Source organism: Scleropages formosus, chromosome 16 (genome assembly GCF_900964775.1).
Source record: "Scleropages formosus chromosome 16, fSclFor1.1, whole genome shotgun sequence".
Taxonomy (NCBI): Eukaryota; Metazoa; Chordata; class Actinopteri; order Osteoglossiformes; family Osteoglossidae; genus Scleropages; species Scleropages formosus.
This window is the reverse complement of record NC_041821.1, coordinates 5328532-5344932: the sequence shown is the minus strand read 5'-3', so window position 1 is coordinate 5344932 and position 16401 is coordinate 5328532. Positions and strand designations below refer to the sequence as shown.

The 16401-nt window shown below is 46.7% G+C and overlaps 1 protein-coding gene across 1 annotated transcript; it reads left to right on the top strand.

The window, feature by feature from the left end:
• The first annotated feature begins 1189 nt into the window (after positions 1 to 1189).
• On the top strand, positions 1190 to 15981 carry LOC108924372 (dickkopf-related protein 2-like). Its single transcript, XM_029258791.1, has 4 exons — positions 1190 to 1751; positions 13485 to 13635; positions 14343 to 14468; positions 15709 to 15981. Exons 1-4 carry the CDS (start codon positions 1542 to 1544, stop codon positions 15957 to 15959), a joined length of 738 nt encoding a protein of 245 aa, XP_029114624.1. The 5' UTR covers positions 1190 to 1541; the 3' UTR covers positions 15960 to 15981.
• Positions 15982 to 16401: the final 420 nt, after the last annotated feature.

Sequence of the window (16401 nt, the reverse complement as noted above, 5' to 3'; positions counted from 1 at the left end):
CAGGCTTCGCAAGCCGCGGTTCTGCATCATCTCGACCATCTACAACAAACACGGACCGTGACATCAGCGCTCCAAATATCCGCGTCGCGCTGCCGCGCGTTTCGTGCGCTCGCCTTGCGGATGCGCCGCTGTTTTTGCGCATGCGCATCCGCAAGGCGAGCGCACGAAACGCGCGGCAGCGCGACGCGGATCTTTATCGAGATGTCGCTGCGTGTCGCGCGCGCAAGGCCATTGTTGTCCCACGGAGGCGAATGAATGGATAATAAATCTTATCACGTGTTTACATTTCCGCAGCTTTGCGACCACACACGGTTCACCTGTCCCCCCCACGACGTTTTTTGCGCAACGTTTGCATCACATTGCGCAGTTATTGAAAGACACACTGTGTTTCGTGGTAAAATACAGACAATGTACGAAAAGCACGAGTTAATTACATTGTTACTTTTACATTTATACTGTTACATATATTATACTATTATATTATACGATTTTATACTATTACATGATTGTACTTGCGCGTCGAAACTGAAAGGAGCACAATCATCTACTAAAAAATTATTATTTAATTTTGTATATTTATCATTTATATGTGTGTTTTATACGCATACAGGGAATTTAAAGGAATAAAAAATAGGAATACCAGCCATGGAAAAATGTGTGAATAACATGTTAATTATACATCGAAGCTACAGTATATTGAAACTAAATGGAAAAATTTAAAATGAAACGGGGGGAAAAAGGCCCTAGTACATAAATTTGAATTCATACTTCATGTTTTTGTCTTAAATCGCAGAAATAAAGAATAAAATGTAAATGACAGGAAAAAAAATGTTTCTCATTAATTACTTTTAAGTTACACATTGGAATATGACAATCTTAGGAGGGGAAAAGTCTTATTAAAATAAAAGGCTTTATTTCAGTCTGAATAATTACATTTTGTCTCACGCGACATGTAAGGACCCCCCTCATCTTCAAGCCTTTTCTCTGCCCTTAAAAAAATTGTTAAATTCCTGCTTGAGGAAATAATTTTAGTTTTTTTTTCTTGGTTGCGGGTCCCGGTGTCCCAATGCGCGGTCACGACGCCGAGCGGTGCGCGCACAGTCGTCTGCTCTCCCTGTCACACTGAATGGGGGGGCGGAGGAAAGGAGCGCGCGAGGTGGGTATAAAAACCGCGTGTGTGAGCTCCTGCACAGTGGAGCGCCGCAACATGCCCACACACACACGCGCACGACACGCACACGCACGCAGGGACACGCGGACACGCGCACACACACACTCGGCGGGCTGTGCCGGGCGGCCCTTTTGAGCACGAGCGTGCACGTGTCGCTCCTCATATTCATCGAAGAATTTATCGCTGCGGGCTGAACGTTTGTTTTGCTTTCTGTTCGTTTCTGCTTCGCGCGCGGACTTGACGACCACGCCGCCTCTGGTCCGGTGCAGTTCTGCACAATTTTGGTTCGCTTTTTTTTTTTATTTTTTACATTAATTTTACTTTTTTGTATAATTCATTAAACTAAAGATCCTCGGGCTCGTCGGCCGGGATGCTCCTCTGGACCCGGAGCGGATGCTGGTGCGCGTTCATGGCGCTGAGCGCAGCCCTGGGGATCGGGAACGCACAGGGAGCGCGCGCGGCGTCCGACGGGAACGCGATCAGGTCGGGCGCGCCCGAGGAGTCCGTGAGCGCAGTGAATGGATCAGGATCGGGGACATTTGAAGCTGGAGTGTCCAGGAGAGGACAGAAAGGGACACAGGTAAGAGACCTGGGGCTGGGGGGGTGGAAACCGGCGACCCCCCCGCCTTCTCTCCCCCCGCCCTCCCCCCCTTCCCAGTGACCACCTTTCTTTCTGCACACCTGAGTGGAACCCAGAGCTCAGAATGTGGACTGTCTGGGCTCCAAACTGCTCATTTAATGACACCAAATTAACGGTTCTTAATTTTCAGGTACAGGGTGATACAACTGAACCATTTTGTCAGTATAAGTGAACATTGACACATGTAAAAAAATTGATCCTTAGTGTTTATTCTCTAAAATAGTTTAGTTTAATTTGTATCAGGATTCATGTGAGTTTTCCAGGTTTGGCACATTTCTTCCATCCATCCATCCATCCATCCATCCATCTCTCATGCATCAAAACTTCAAAGCTTCTATCTGATGTTCTTACAAACATCTATGACAGTTTCAAGTTCGAACATCTAGCAGTTTGTGAAGGTGCTGCACATGTAACCCTTCACCAACTAACCTTTAAAAATAACTGAGGAAATCATTCCAATTAAGCATGTTTGAAAATGATCAGCAGGCAGTATGCTAGGAAACCTTACAGATAATATTTGTCTTTGTCAAGTTGTGTTCGCAGCCACCTGACTCAGAGTGTTTTAGCGTTAGTTTGCAGTCTTTCTTGTAATAATTAATAGAGTTATGCAGTATATACCATATGGTGAACTCTGTGCCTTCAGGCAAATCAAAACAGCCTCTTTCCTCAAATTATTCCTGTAATAATTTCTGTATTTATTCCTGTAAAGGATGCGCTTTACATAATACTGCTCTTACCGACACATTTGCAGCGAATGTACCTCCAGTCTTACACAGTTCTGACTCACGCTGCTTTAAAAAGCCCTTCCGAACCCAGCAAAATTAATCAAACCGCATGCGAGAGCCTCTCACAGGGCATCAATTATGTGGAATTATGGGAAAGGGGCCGGAGCCCCTCGTTAAAGGTGGCAGTAAACTGCGCCCTGGATGCAGCCCCTCTGCTCTCGCCTCATTAATAAGTGCAGAAAGAGAAAGTTCAGAGAAAGTGAAGTGGAAACGAAGGGGTCTGGTTGTCGTTAAAGGGAGCGGATGAAAGTGAGCGAGCGGCGTCAAAGGGCCCTTCCTACCTGCTCACATCCCAAACATCTAATGAGCAATAAGAGAAAGTGCGTATCGAGCCCCTCATTAGGCCCGAGGTGTTGAAAGTGCTTATAGAGGGGGAATGGAGGACATACCGCGGTGCTGTACCCCTCTGTCACCCATTCAGAATATGACACGCAGTGCAAGAGTCGCTGCTTTATTTCTCATTCCCTAAATGTGGGAAAAAACAAAAAAATGCCACTTTGTTATGTGTGTACTTATAATATAGTTTAAATAAATTGAATTAAATTAAATTAAATTAAATAATCCATCCAGTTTCAATAAGCACTTTTCCTGAGCAGGGTTGCGGTGATCCGGAGCCTATCCTGGAAGCGTTAGGAAGCAAGGCTGAAGGTCGTACCCCTGAACGGGATGCCAGTTCGTGACAGGGTAGCCACACACACTCACACACACAAATTCACGCACCCATTCGCGCGCTAAAGGCAATTTACGGTCATCGATCCAGGCGAACTGCGTGTGTCTGGGCTGTGGGAGGAAACCAGAGCACCCGGAGAAAAACCCACGGAGACACGGGGAGAACGTGCATTGTGCGTAGTTATATTTTTGGCAAATGACACTTGGAGTAATGCGAAATGAAAGTGACGTCGAAGCAGGCACTTGTGCAGTTTTCGCTCGCCGGTGATACCTGTGCATCGCGAACACCTGAAATGTCGAACACGTTAAATGAAAATGGGCCATTGCAAAACAACATTAAGAAGGCAGAGCATATCATGTGTGCTTTATATGAAAATCAAACCCATTTATACACTGCAGCCCCTGATGTGTCTTTTCCTTGTTGAAACTGATTTATTAGAAGCTAATGTACTTTTATGTTGCACATGGTATTATGGGTATAGTTTACAGGTCTCCATTGACTTTCATAGTTGATACGCTATTGCACTGGATTGATGCCCTCCCATTTTCACGGTAAACCGGGCCGACACCTGGTCCTGGCGACCCGAGTCGATGGCGATTTTCCACCACACTCACCTGTTTGTTTAGTGATCTCATCTGGCCTGAATGATCTGTTTGCCGGAGAACTGAAGAGCCTCTGCATATTCAACTGAAGGTATTACTTATGGAATCACTGTAAATTTTTTGTAACTTGATTCTTTTCACATAAAAAATCACTCCCTCGATTTTTAGTGTAATTCATGTTATTGAAACGAGGATTCCGCTCAGATTTGTCAAAATCATAGGAGTAGCATTCAATTTGTGATTAGAGAATACCCAAAAGATGAATTTGGAAAAGATGAGTTGTCTTAATAAGTTGTATGGGGTCAGAACCAATTTCAAAGTCGACATGTCCAGTATAATGTTATCCATTCAAAATATTTTGATATAACACATACGGGGTTCACTTTGAATATTTGTGCAGACTTACAGCACTACACAACATACGTGTGTGTGTGTGTGTGTGTGTGTGTGTGTGTGTGTGTGTGTGTGTGTGTGTGTGTGTGCAGCTCAAGTGTTAAATCAGTTCTCCAACATTAATTATATTAATGAGTAATTTTCCAATCTTGTCTTTATCACTGGTTTTAATGTGTGGATGGAACTGAGTCTGGATTTCCGTTTATTAACCTTCCATTTAAAATTCTTACAATTCCCTTCACTAAAACACATTTCTTCGCCAAATATGCAAGAGAAGATAGTCTATCTACCATAACATCATCAAGAAAGGAGTCTGGGTTGTAATTTAAGAAGAGAATAGTTGGGGAGAAATCAGATTTTTTGTTAAAGGTCTCCTGGATTGTTGCGTGTACCCGAATCCAGCAAATTGAAATGTAATGTTACTTTAAGCCTGAGGTTGCTAGGCAACCAGACAGCTGCTGGTGGAGGATAATGACAGACGGTGTCTACGGTTTTATCTGGAGCAGATAACTGTTAAGTTGGGTATTTAGGTAAAACAAAACAAACTTTCGTTATCTTGCGGCATCTAAAAATATAGACTGTCCGGGAGATGAAGACAATATCACAATCTGAAATGTTTTATTTGTTTTTATAGGTTTTTTCCTGTGACTGTTAGATCATCCCATCCCTTTGATGAGAGGAGATGAGAGATGAGATGCTTTATTGTCATTGTATGTAATACAACGGAATTTTGTATGGCGGCCCTCAGAACAATAGCAGCAGAAGAAAGAACGCTTGAAAGAAATAAAATAAATGAATAAATGAATAAATAAGGATTATACTGACGCTTTGACGTCCTTTCATGTAGCTTATCTAATGCTAACGTAACCTCGGCCAGTGGGGGAATGTATAGCCTACTGCACCAACTGTTGCTCACGCAGACGCAGACGCACAGTCCTCCTCCATTGCTCTTCCCGGAGTCCCTCGTCCGATCCGCTTCTGATCTCGTCCCTCTTGTCGGTAATGGACCTGGAGGTGGCGAGGAACAGGCTCGGAAGCGCCGGTCTCTACGGGTTAGCCTTTAGGCGAGCACGTGGCCCGGGCTCGCGTCCCCGCTTCTGTTTCCACTCCCTCCCTTTGTTGGGCTTAAAACCTCAGGTTGAGGAACTCTGACTATTTTTTCACTCTTGTCCTTGTCGGGAGATGTATCGAGGCGGAGCGAAGCTCTGTGGATCTAGGAGAGTCCGTCACTCGGCGAAAGCCGCAGGGCTGGAACGGGTCCAGCGCAACCGCTTAGCAAGAGCACCCTTCCACACAAAGGCCTTACATCATGCCGTGCTGATAAAGCGGGCCGGTTTGGGAACGTGGACCCCCAAAGACATGTGTGGAGACCACCGTGTTGTTGTATGACTGAAACGTCATGCCACATTTAGCGTCGCCTCCAAATGAAGATCTCTAATGACCTTAATAGCCGAGGACGTTCTGCCCGTAGACGACCCCAATTGCTTCCAGGCTGTCAGCTTTGCAGCCGGACCTCGGTGATGACCCCACATTTGGACTTCGGATGTGATGCCTTCACCGCATTGCCGTGTCTGCTTTAAAAGTAAGCTACTCGTGCTGAGAACATTTGAGTTACAGATTTTTTTAAGATGCAAACGCTTTTCCAGGTTATGTTCTCATTTTCTTCTCTTGGCCGTTTTCTAAAATTTCCGAGTGTTGCAAGGCAAGGGTGACCAGTGTTTCTGTGCCTGGATCCGCTGGCGGCGAAACAAGACGGGAGCGTAGGACCACCTTCGTCCTGCTCCCTTTCGCGGTGTTTACGGCTTGTGCCTTGTGTTTGCAAGTGCCTGTGGTCAGTAACAAGATGGCAAAGGCTGCGCATCTTTGTGGCGTGAATCTCTCAACGATCGGCGCTCGGTAGGAATTTCTGGAAAGAAGGCAATTTTTTGGCTGATTTTTAAAATTTATTTTAAAACCATTCAAAGTTAATAAAAATATTAAAATAAGGTTTTCAAAAATACGTACATTAGAGCTTTATCCAAGACTTTTACAGTTCCTAACTACAAATCAAAGGATGTCTATATTATTAAACAATAAAGAAAGCTGAAAATAGACCCCCATTGCACATGCTTTTATGGGATGAACTAAATTAATTTAAATGTTGTCTGAAATCAATAGAAATCATTCAGTCAATATTTTCACATCGCTTCATTTAGCTGTTGCTTTCCTTCAACACAACTTATAGTGTTAAGCCTTTTATAGCTATTTACTCATTTATACAGCTCTGTAGTTCTTACTAGGGTGATTTTAGGGTAAGTACCATGCTCAGGAGCTTTACAACTGGTGGCGAGACCTGAACTTACAACCTTTGGGTCTAAAGGCAGCAGGTCCCACCACTACGGTGCCAGCTGCCCCTATCTTTTTTTTTTTACGAAAGCTTTATATGTTTTATATATCGTATACTGTATGTGTGCCCACTGTAATATATGTCTATACCATGTAAGTAGCATAGAAGGTAGATCTACTGCCTTCTCATCCAAAAGTTGCTGGTTTGAATCCCATCTCCTGCTGTGGTTCCCTTGATCGAGCTACTCGCCCTAAATTGCTCCAATAAGTATAAATCACCCAGCTGTATAAATGCGTAAATCAGTGTAAGCAGCTTAACATTGTAAGTTGCGTTAGAGAACAGTGCAGGGATTAATTTCAGATGGGAATTTATAGTTTGTCATATACGGTTAGGATGCATATTTAGCACCGTGACCTTTCGGCGGAAGTCTTAGCGCTCCAGTTTGCCGGTAATCGTGCGATGCGTCGAATGGATTGTCGTGCTTCGTTCCGCTTACGTTCGTTAATCCCAATGGTTTATGGACGGCTGAATGCGAAGAAGCTCGCGGGTCCATACAGGGAGCCTAGCAAGTGAGCAGCGGTCTCCCTTACTCACGCTGCTCGGTTCGGGCATATTAATGGTTCGCAGCAATCCGGTGGAAAACACCCCGTGGGTTTCTGCCCTCCATTTCCACGAGCACGCACGCTAATGTTTTACATGGTTTATTACTCATTAGACAGCTGATGAAATGTATCTCCCCCCAGGCTGGCCGCTGTCCGGCATTAAGGGATCTGAGGACGAGCGCACGATGATTCGCTCCAGCTGGCACGTGCTCAACGGCGGCAAATTAGAGGGATCGAAAAGTCGGCCACCCACCGAAATGCAGGAAATGGTGTAATTTGGTATTTATTTACTTTTTTGACGTCAAGTAAGAAAAGTTGGGCGGGGGCCAAGGCCTCAGATGCTAGTGGTGTGTTTGAGGAACGCAGAGCAGGATGGAATGTCGCCCCGCCAGACTTTCCTTGTCTCTTCGCGCGACGGGAGCCGAGGGGTCCGGTCGTCGGCGTGGTGCCTTCGCTCTTCGGTGTCGTAACGCGCGTTTTAGCTCCGCGGCTGAAATTACGTCCTGTCTTTTCTTAGTCCTGTGTTTGCCGCCCCCAAGTCATTTTCCCATCGAGGTTTGAGTCTCGGCCCGAAGATGGTCGAAGTACCTTCAACATTTTGGAATAATTGTAATATTTGGGTTCTGTGGACTGCTTGTTATTTACAGAAGACTTATGGCAAGTGTGTCGATCATCTTATATACGTACGTACTGATCGTTCATCATAAAATGGGACACAGAGAAATGTGTCTCTCTTTTCTCTTGTGTGGTCGTGAACCCATCATTAAATCACACAGATTGTGGAAAAATTTTACTTCGATGCAAAGAAGGCCTCTCGTCACACCCGTACCCCGAGATCAAGGGTCGGGGCAGCTCCGGAAAGCCGTAGGGGCCACGCGCAGCGGTTGAAGCTGTGAGCGCATTGTGAAGGTCGCCTCCAAACAGGTCGAGGAGATTGACCGTGGAGGGGCGCCGTCTGTCCCGGGAGCGGTTCGAGCGCCCGTCCGACCATTAATGTCAAAATGCGATGAAGCGGGTGAGAGCTCCTCTGGGATGTGCGACAAACCCTCCGCTGGAGGACATCTAACGTAGATGTTTCTCCAAAGATGTTCACAGGTGCTCCTTGTTTTGTGTGCCACCAGGAGAAGCTTTCCTGCTTCTCTCACCGATGTTTTAACGCCGGTGAATTCGGGCATTTCGAGCGTGTTCCTGTCAACGGTTTTTGCCGACGCTCGCAGTTTTACCCTCATCGGAGGGATTCCCAAGTGTTTATGGTGATGCGCTGATCATATATGAGAAATAAGAGTGTTGGCGAGAATTTGGGTGATATATCGAATCTGGATGGTTAATGACAGTGTGACTCTTCACGCCCCGATGCCCATGTTGGCGATGTGACGGAAGGACCTGTCGCAGACGAATATAGGGGTTCCCCCATGGCTCCGTCTCCGCGTCTCTCCGTTATCGTCCAGCCAGCATGTCGAGGGAGGCGGCAGAACGCAGAGCCGACATCCCGGGCAGCGCGGCTGTGGCTTTGCGTTAGGCGTCATTTCCACGTGAAAATATGGGAGAGCGGATTGGAAGAGGGTGCGAGAAGAGGAGGAGGGGAAAAAAAAGAGGGTCGGACAGACAGGCTCAACGAATCGTATCCAAACGCAGCGCCGCGGGCCTCCGAAGACGCGTTTCGGGTGTTTGAAAGCGGCGAGATAAGCGGAGATTTGCCCCGCGTGGTGCGGTTTCCATCGTGGGGTTTCAAAGGGAGGCCCGTTCGAGCGGCGGAGCAGCGGTGCGGGACAGGCGAGCGGCGGCCCCTCCTCGCCGATGCAATCGAGCCCAGACCGCAGCTCGGGAACCGGCGATACGGATCGCGGCGAGGACCCTGTGGGCTTTGTGTCTGCGTCCTCGTGCGATAAGGCCACGTCCCACGCGTGCAGAGCAACCTTCCTCGGAATGGCAAAAGGGGGCATCCTCAGGGTATCGCGTTCCTATGGTTGTTTCTCCCGCTTCACTTTAAGCGGGTGAATTGTCTCTCGCGATCTACATGCGCAGAGGAGAAGGTTCTAGAAGGACCCTTTAGAAGGACTTAACTTCTACTAATGACTTGGATAATGTGTGCTTTTGAAAGTATTTGCCCTGTATTTACTTAAGATGAATTGTAACATTTACATGTATTCATTTAGCAGATTCTTTTCTCCAAAGCGACGAACATCTCATAGAAAATACGATGTGTTCATTACATTAGGTGAAAGAAACACTTGGATACAGACCTGCGATTCTAAAGTGCAGTTAGTTTGTTTCCAGCATGTGAACCAATGTTCATCACATGAGTAGCTGCATAAAACTATGAGAATATCCAAGATTCTTGATCACCTTCCTAGTAACTCTTTTTCTGGAGATACGTATAAACATTTACGTTACACTAGAGGAGTAGTTGCGTGAAGGTTTATCCGTCGTTTAACAGGCATCATGTTAAAGTTATGGAGCATCAACGTTTATACCTTACATGAGCTTAAGAGACGATGGGCGAAGTGAGTCTGGAAGAGGTGAGTTTAAGACCCTTTTTAAATGTGGACAGGGATTCAGCAGTTCTGAGTGAGAGAGGGAGGTCGTTCCACCACAATGGAGCCAGAATTATAGCAGTGGTTATACCATGTTTTTTTTTTTTTTTTTTTTTTTTTTTTAAATATAAAGACAATTAGAAATTCTGGTTTTTATCTTATTTCTCATTGTGCCCATAGGTTGCCGCAGGACTCTTTGTGAGCCACCTGCGATTAACCTAGTTGGGTCAGTTTGGTTCGCACCAGATCCGAGGACCTGCATACCACATGCATTCATATGAAATGGGTGTAAAATGAAATATTTTGATGTTGGCTGAGGTTCAGTGACTTTTGCAAAATTGCTTTTTCCCAACACGTGTTGCGCAATTTGAGTTCGGGACCGAGTTTGTTGTGGTGAATAACTTTCGGAGCTTTGACTTGTGCTTCTTCTTTGCCGTTATTTTAGACGTGTACATATTTGTCTTTTATGATCAGCACAGTTGCTCAGAATGCTCTTCCCTCCAAACCCGCATACAGTATACGCTTGGTCGCACAGATGGGTGTTTGCTTGAGTAATTCCGGCTATGCGCCTTACCGGCTTTGTCAGGTGAACCTCCTCCATAGGCCTTAAAGCAGCAACCTTCTGGAAACATGTCCATGCCCTGTTCTTTCACCATAATTTAACAAAAGCTGCAACAAAGTAAAAGGGTAAAAAAACAGGAAGATAAAAATGAGGGAAAGGGGACAGAGGACACACATTTGCTCTGCATACGCAGTTTTGAACGTGTGACTCCGGATATAAAGTGTCCAGAGTAGTTCTGATATTCTGGATTTGGTTTTGAATAACATTTTTGAAAGAGGCAACATTTTTTAGTTTTGCACCAAAAATGGGTGAGCAGTTTGTGGGTCAGGAACACATAACACAATGTAACAAAAATTTTGTTATGTCGTTTTTTTTTTTTTTTTGCATTTTCCGTTCAGTTTTGTTACACTAAAAATACTTTTGGCGCTACTTCGCACCATATGTCCGTTTTTAGAAAAATATTCCACATTCTTGAAATTAGGGAATTTTGAAGAATTTTGGCACCGGGTTCCAAGCGCTGAATAGTCCGGTACCTTTTAGGATCTGATGCTTTCCAGAATATTCTGGTGCCTTCTAGAACCTTCCAGTGGCTGTAAAGTACCAAACTAAAACTGATACTCTAGAAGAACTCGTGGTTTTTTTGTACTCGGTAAACTTTAATAATAACCAGCACAAAAATCGACATAACTAAGAACTTTGAAGAATTTTGTTGGGTCGTCATATTTATCTTTCTCATTTAAATGAATGGTAAAGAGGAGTTCTTGACGCAATGATTCGCCGTATGGTCCAACAAATTGCACTCATCGTGCAAAAATGTTCCTATCAGTCCCAGCGTAACTTTTTCAACCCCCCCATCATCATTCCTTCCAATATTCCAATGTAAATTACATTTGATAATCAGTATGATGTGACACCTTTATGATGGACGCACTCTCTCTCTAAACTGTCAATGTTACATATTACTGAGTTTCTCTCTTATCACAGTTTCCACATATTTTTCAGTTCAAAGCTCACAATCCCGTCGAGTTTTATGAAATTCATGACTTTTAAGCCAGTTGGTTTGACGCATTAGACTTTTTTTCGGTCGATGTGCGAAGGTAAAGTTATGAAGTCGCCAAACTTCTGCCATCAAAGCGAAGTAAAACATGGCATTGTCTAGGCTACCGCGGTGGGGATGATGGCGGCGGACTCCTGCCGATGGGACCGATGACGCAATTATGAGGTGGGAGCGCTGGGTCTGAGGGGTGCCGTGCCCAGACGAGTATGGCCGCCAACGCCGCACGTTCTTCAGAAATTCCCTCCTGTTGAGACTTTCGGACTTTTCTGGAACAGATGCTGTATTCAGAATGAGCTGTGCTGAAAGTCATGATCAAACAGTTCGCCGCCAGCTCATTTAGGGCCTCGTAGTGGAGCGGAGAGGAAAACACGATTCATATTTCCTCGGAAAATTAAATTGTTTAGTCTGTTGGATCACAAGAAATGACATTCGGGCCCCGGAGTCCTCGCCACATGGAAAACTGAGCTTGCGGTCGACGGTACGCCGAGGTGCTCTGCGCTCGTCCGAGTGGGACGCGAACCTGTCGGCCGTTAACCTCACCCTTTTCTCCCATCCAATCTTAGAAATTGTAGATCATGCCAAGTTCCCACAGCAAATGTTTATTACTTGTTTATCTGACATCTTTGTGCAGGAGTACAGTGAGGTTTGCATACTGAGACACATACCATGATTTACACACCTGGTGGTATTTATTTATTCAGCAGACACTTTTCTCCAAAGCGACTTCCAACGAACTCTATGTAGTGTTACCAGTCCACACACCTTATTCAGCAAGGTGACTTACACTGCTCGATACACTACTTACACTGGCTCACTCATCCATACATCAGTGCAACACACTCTCTCTGTCACTCACACACTGTAGGGGAACCTGAACAGCATGTCTTTGGACTGTGGGAGGAAACCAGAGCACCCAGAGGAAACAAACTCCACACAGACTGAGCGGGGATCAAACCCACATCCTCTTGCACCACCCAGGTGCTGTGAGACAGCAACGCTACTTGCTGTGCCACCGTGGTTAACTTTACCATGTCAGTTCAGGGTCAGCACCTCGTTCAAGGCTATTACAGCAGGTGCAGGGATTCGAATGCACGTCGCTTGGGCCGAATGTTGCCTCGAACCACTACACCACCTGCTGCCCAATAAAGAAGATGCAAGGAGCGAAAGGGTCGTTTGTTCGAGTCCCATAAGGAAGGGCGTAAAGAGTGCAAAACTGACTTTAGAGAAACCCTTTAGCCCAGTAAATATAATGTGACTCTGCGCTCAAAGTTCTTATTTCCTTCCATTGTAAATCACAGTCTCCGCTCTGATTGGTCCTTTTGGGATCCTGCGTTTCGGGTGTTTGCCGCACTGGAAAGGTTTGGACCCACACGGGATGATTAAGTCACTATATTTATGTGGATTTAAGGACTCTTCAAATTCTTTGTGCGCAGCATTCAAAACCACAGGCAAATGGATGCCACGTGTAAATAAAGGAGAATTGTACCCTGTTTGAGGTACTGCAGCTCCTTGTCTTTGTTGCACTTGTTGTGGAAAATGTGTACTTGGCTGCCTTGGACTGCGGCTGCTCTGTTTACCCCGCTGTTTACCCTGCCTCGCTCTTCTTGCCGACTACTGGATGTGTTTGGATGGTTGAGCAGAGGAAGTACACTCTTCTATATAGCTGGCAGCCTAGTTATTAGAGCTGGTGCCTTTAAACCTGGATGTTGCAGGTTCAAATCCCACCTGCAGCTGTTGTACCTTTGAAAAAGGTACTTACCCTGAATTGCTCCAGTAAAATTACCCAGCTGTATAAATGGATGAATAATTGTATGTAGATCCCTGCTCAGTCTGTGTGGAGTTTGCTTGTTTCCTCTGGGTGCTCTGGTTTCCTCCCACACTCCAAAGATATGCTGTTTGGGTTCCTCTTAGTGTGTCAGTGACAGAGAGAGAGTGTGTGTTCTGCTGATGTATGGATGAGTGAGCCAGTGTGAGTAGTGTATCTAGCAGTGTAAGTCACCGCGGTGAATAAGGTGTGTGGGTTCATAACACTACGTAGAGTTCAGTGGAAGTCGCTTTGGAGAAAAGCGTCTGATAAATAAATGTAAAAGGTGTATTTTGGAACCTGCTATATGAACACTCAAGCACCCCTCCCTCCCGCAGGTGTACCCCTGCACGAGCGACAAGGAGTGCACCGTGGGGATGTACTGCCACTGCCCGCACCAAGGAACCCCCCGCTGCCTCGCGTGCCGCAAGCGGAAGAAGCGCTGCCACAGAGATGCCATGTGTTGCCCCGGCAACCGCTGCAACAACTGTACGTCTGCTCTGCCTGCGCCGCGTCTCGGGGTCGTAACAGGGCCAGACGGAGCCAGTTCTCCACTGCGGCTCTCGATAACATCCAGCGTGCGGAGGCGGTAATATTGTGTGTTGACAACATCATTTAAACCCGCTCACCGATATTTCGCTTAAAATTTTCAACATTAAGTGTAAATTATTATATAATAATATTTATACCGCCTCTCTAGTTTTTGGTGAACGGTGGGACTTAAATGTGTCATTTGTTAAAAAAGACATTTAAGAAGAGGGTTTCTTTTACACACCTTATATTTTTAAGGTTGTGTCCAGTGCTCACTTTCATGACTTCTTACACACACACACATTTTCTGAACCGCTTGTCTCATACGGGGTCGCGGGGAACCGGAGCCTAACCCGGCAACACAGGGCATAAGGCCGGAGGGGGAGGGGACACACCCAGGACGGGATGCCAGTCCGTCGCAAGGCACCCCGAGCGGGACTCGAACCCCAGACCCACCCGGCCCCCCTCGTTCTGTAACACGGAAAATTGAAATAAAACGATGAAAAAATATTCATGTATAAATGGCTGTTATCTACTGTAGTCACTGGGAAGCGATGAGAACAGTTATTAAACCCCTGAGACGTGCTGCTCATATGAGATGTGTTTTGATATTAAGTATTAAATATTGAATATTAAATAAATAAACGCATCGTGTCTCCCGCCAGACATCTGCGTGCCCATCTCAGATGGAGGCGTGTCCCCACGCAGTCCGGCGCTGAAGGGACACCACAAGCTCGTGACCAAGGAGCGCAGCTGGAAGAATGGTCAAAGCAAACCCCCCGCGGTCAAAGGTGGGTGTATTGACCGTGCGCCGCGTCCGTCGGCTTTGGCGTGCTGGCTAGAGACGGGCCTCGGAGAGTGGGTCCGGCGTTGGCGTCCCGCGTCCCCCCCCGCGACCCCGATGCTCCTCAAGCGCCTTCGCTCGCCACGTGCCGCAAAGCTGACGTCGGCCTCGAACCCGCCGCTTCGGCCGCGCGCCGTGGTTTCGTGGCCCGGAACGCGGCGTGGGTGCAGAGGAACCCGTGCGAAGCAGACGCACGCACCCAGGGACGACAAACAGCATCCGCTCATAACGTAAAACCGCGCGATGTGTGTGTTTCTGGCCTCGACCTTTTGTTCGGCAAAACTTGGCTTCTCTTTCAGGGCTGTTTTTGTGCACAATGTCGATATGTAATATTACATCTCACGGTGCAGTCTGGCGTAACAGTAAAAATGACCCGGACTTATCCTCCTCTCTGGGGATAAATGAGTGAAATGAAAAAGGCGTTTGCTTCCTCCACTAGTTATTATTATTTTTATTATTATTATTTTGGCAGCAGCTGCAGTGCCCTTGATCAAAGTGCTTACCTTCAATCAATACAGTAAAAATTACCCAGCTCTATAAGTGAGTAAATCAAAACTGCTTTCAAGAGACGCATCAGCTAAATAATAAACTTCGGCTTATTCTGTATCTGCTTACTATTGACTGTCCATATCTGTTTATCCCAAGGCAGGTCTGCATCTGAATTACTAATTATTGCACTTATGTTTATCAGACACTTTTCTCCAAAGCGACTTCCAATGAACTCTATGTAGTGTTATCAGCCCACACACCTTATTCACCGCGGTGACTTACACTGCTAGATACACTACTTACGCTGGCTCACTCATTCATACATCAGTGGAACACACACACACTCTCTCTGTCATTCACACATTATGGGTAAACCCGAACAGCATGTCTTGGAGTGTGGGAGGAAACCAGAGCACCCGGAGGAAACCCACACAGATGGGGAAAACATGCAAACTCCACACAGGCTGAGCAGCACTCGAACCCACGTGCTCTCGCACCACCCAGGTGCCGTGAGACAGCAAGACAGCAGCGCTACTCGCTGTGTCACCACGCCATCCCCTTGTTATAATTTCATTATTAATACTTGCTGTTGGTCTGTTCGTATCTGGGAGCGCCGGCCCTTGATTGCTGTTGAGATTTTTGCTCCTCGGAAACCGTCACCGAGCTAAAGTGTTTTATCCCTCCCCGCCTGCTTCCAGGTCACGAGGGAGACCCCTGCCTGCGTTCGTCCGACTGCGCCGAGGGCCACTGCTGCGCCCGCCACTTCTGGACCAAGATCTGCAAGCCGGTGCTGCGGCGGGGGGAGGTGTGCACGCGCCAGCGGCGGAAGGGCTCCCACAGCCTGGAGCTCTTCCAGCGCTGCGACTGCGCCCGCGACCTGTCCTGCAAGGTGTGGAGGGACGCCACGTCCGCCTCCAAGTCCCGCCTCCACGTGTGCCAGAAGGCGTGACCCCCCCCCCCGCACCGCCACATTCGTGTACAAAAAAAAAATATATAATAATAATGATAATAATAATAATCTTCAGATAGACAAGCTGTGATGGGAGGGTGGGGTTGTGGGAGGTGGGGGGGGGGGGGGCCAGTGCTGTCCCGATAGACTCCCTTCGGCAATATCTCTGAAGCCAACGTGTGGCCTTGAGACCTCCGGCGGAGTTACCTTATCGTTTACCTTATCGAAGCCATATACCGACTCTTTCCACCGTCTGGCAACGGGACACAGTTCAGCCGTGCCTTAAAAACTGTGCAAATTTCAAATATGTCTTCCACGTGCGTCTCATTTGAAGTCCCACATGTTTCAGTCACAACAAGACTGCTTGTTTCTGCCACTTTGTGGAGGGAATAACCATCATCGATTATTAACGCAGATGGTCCCCGACTTACGACGGGGCTAC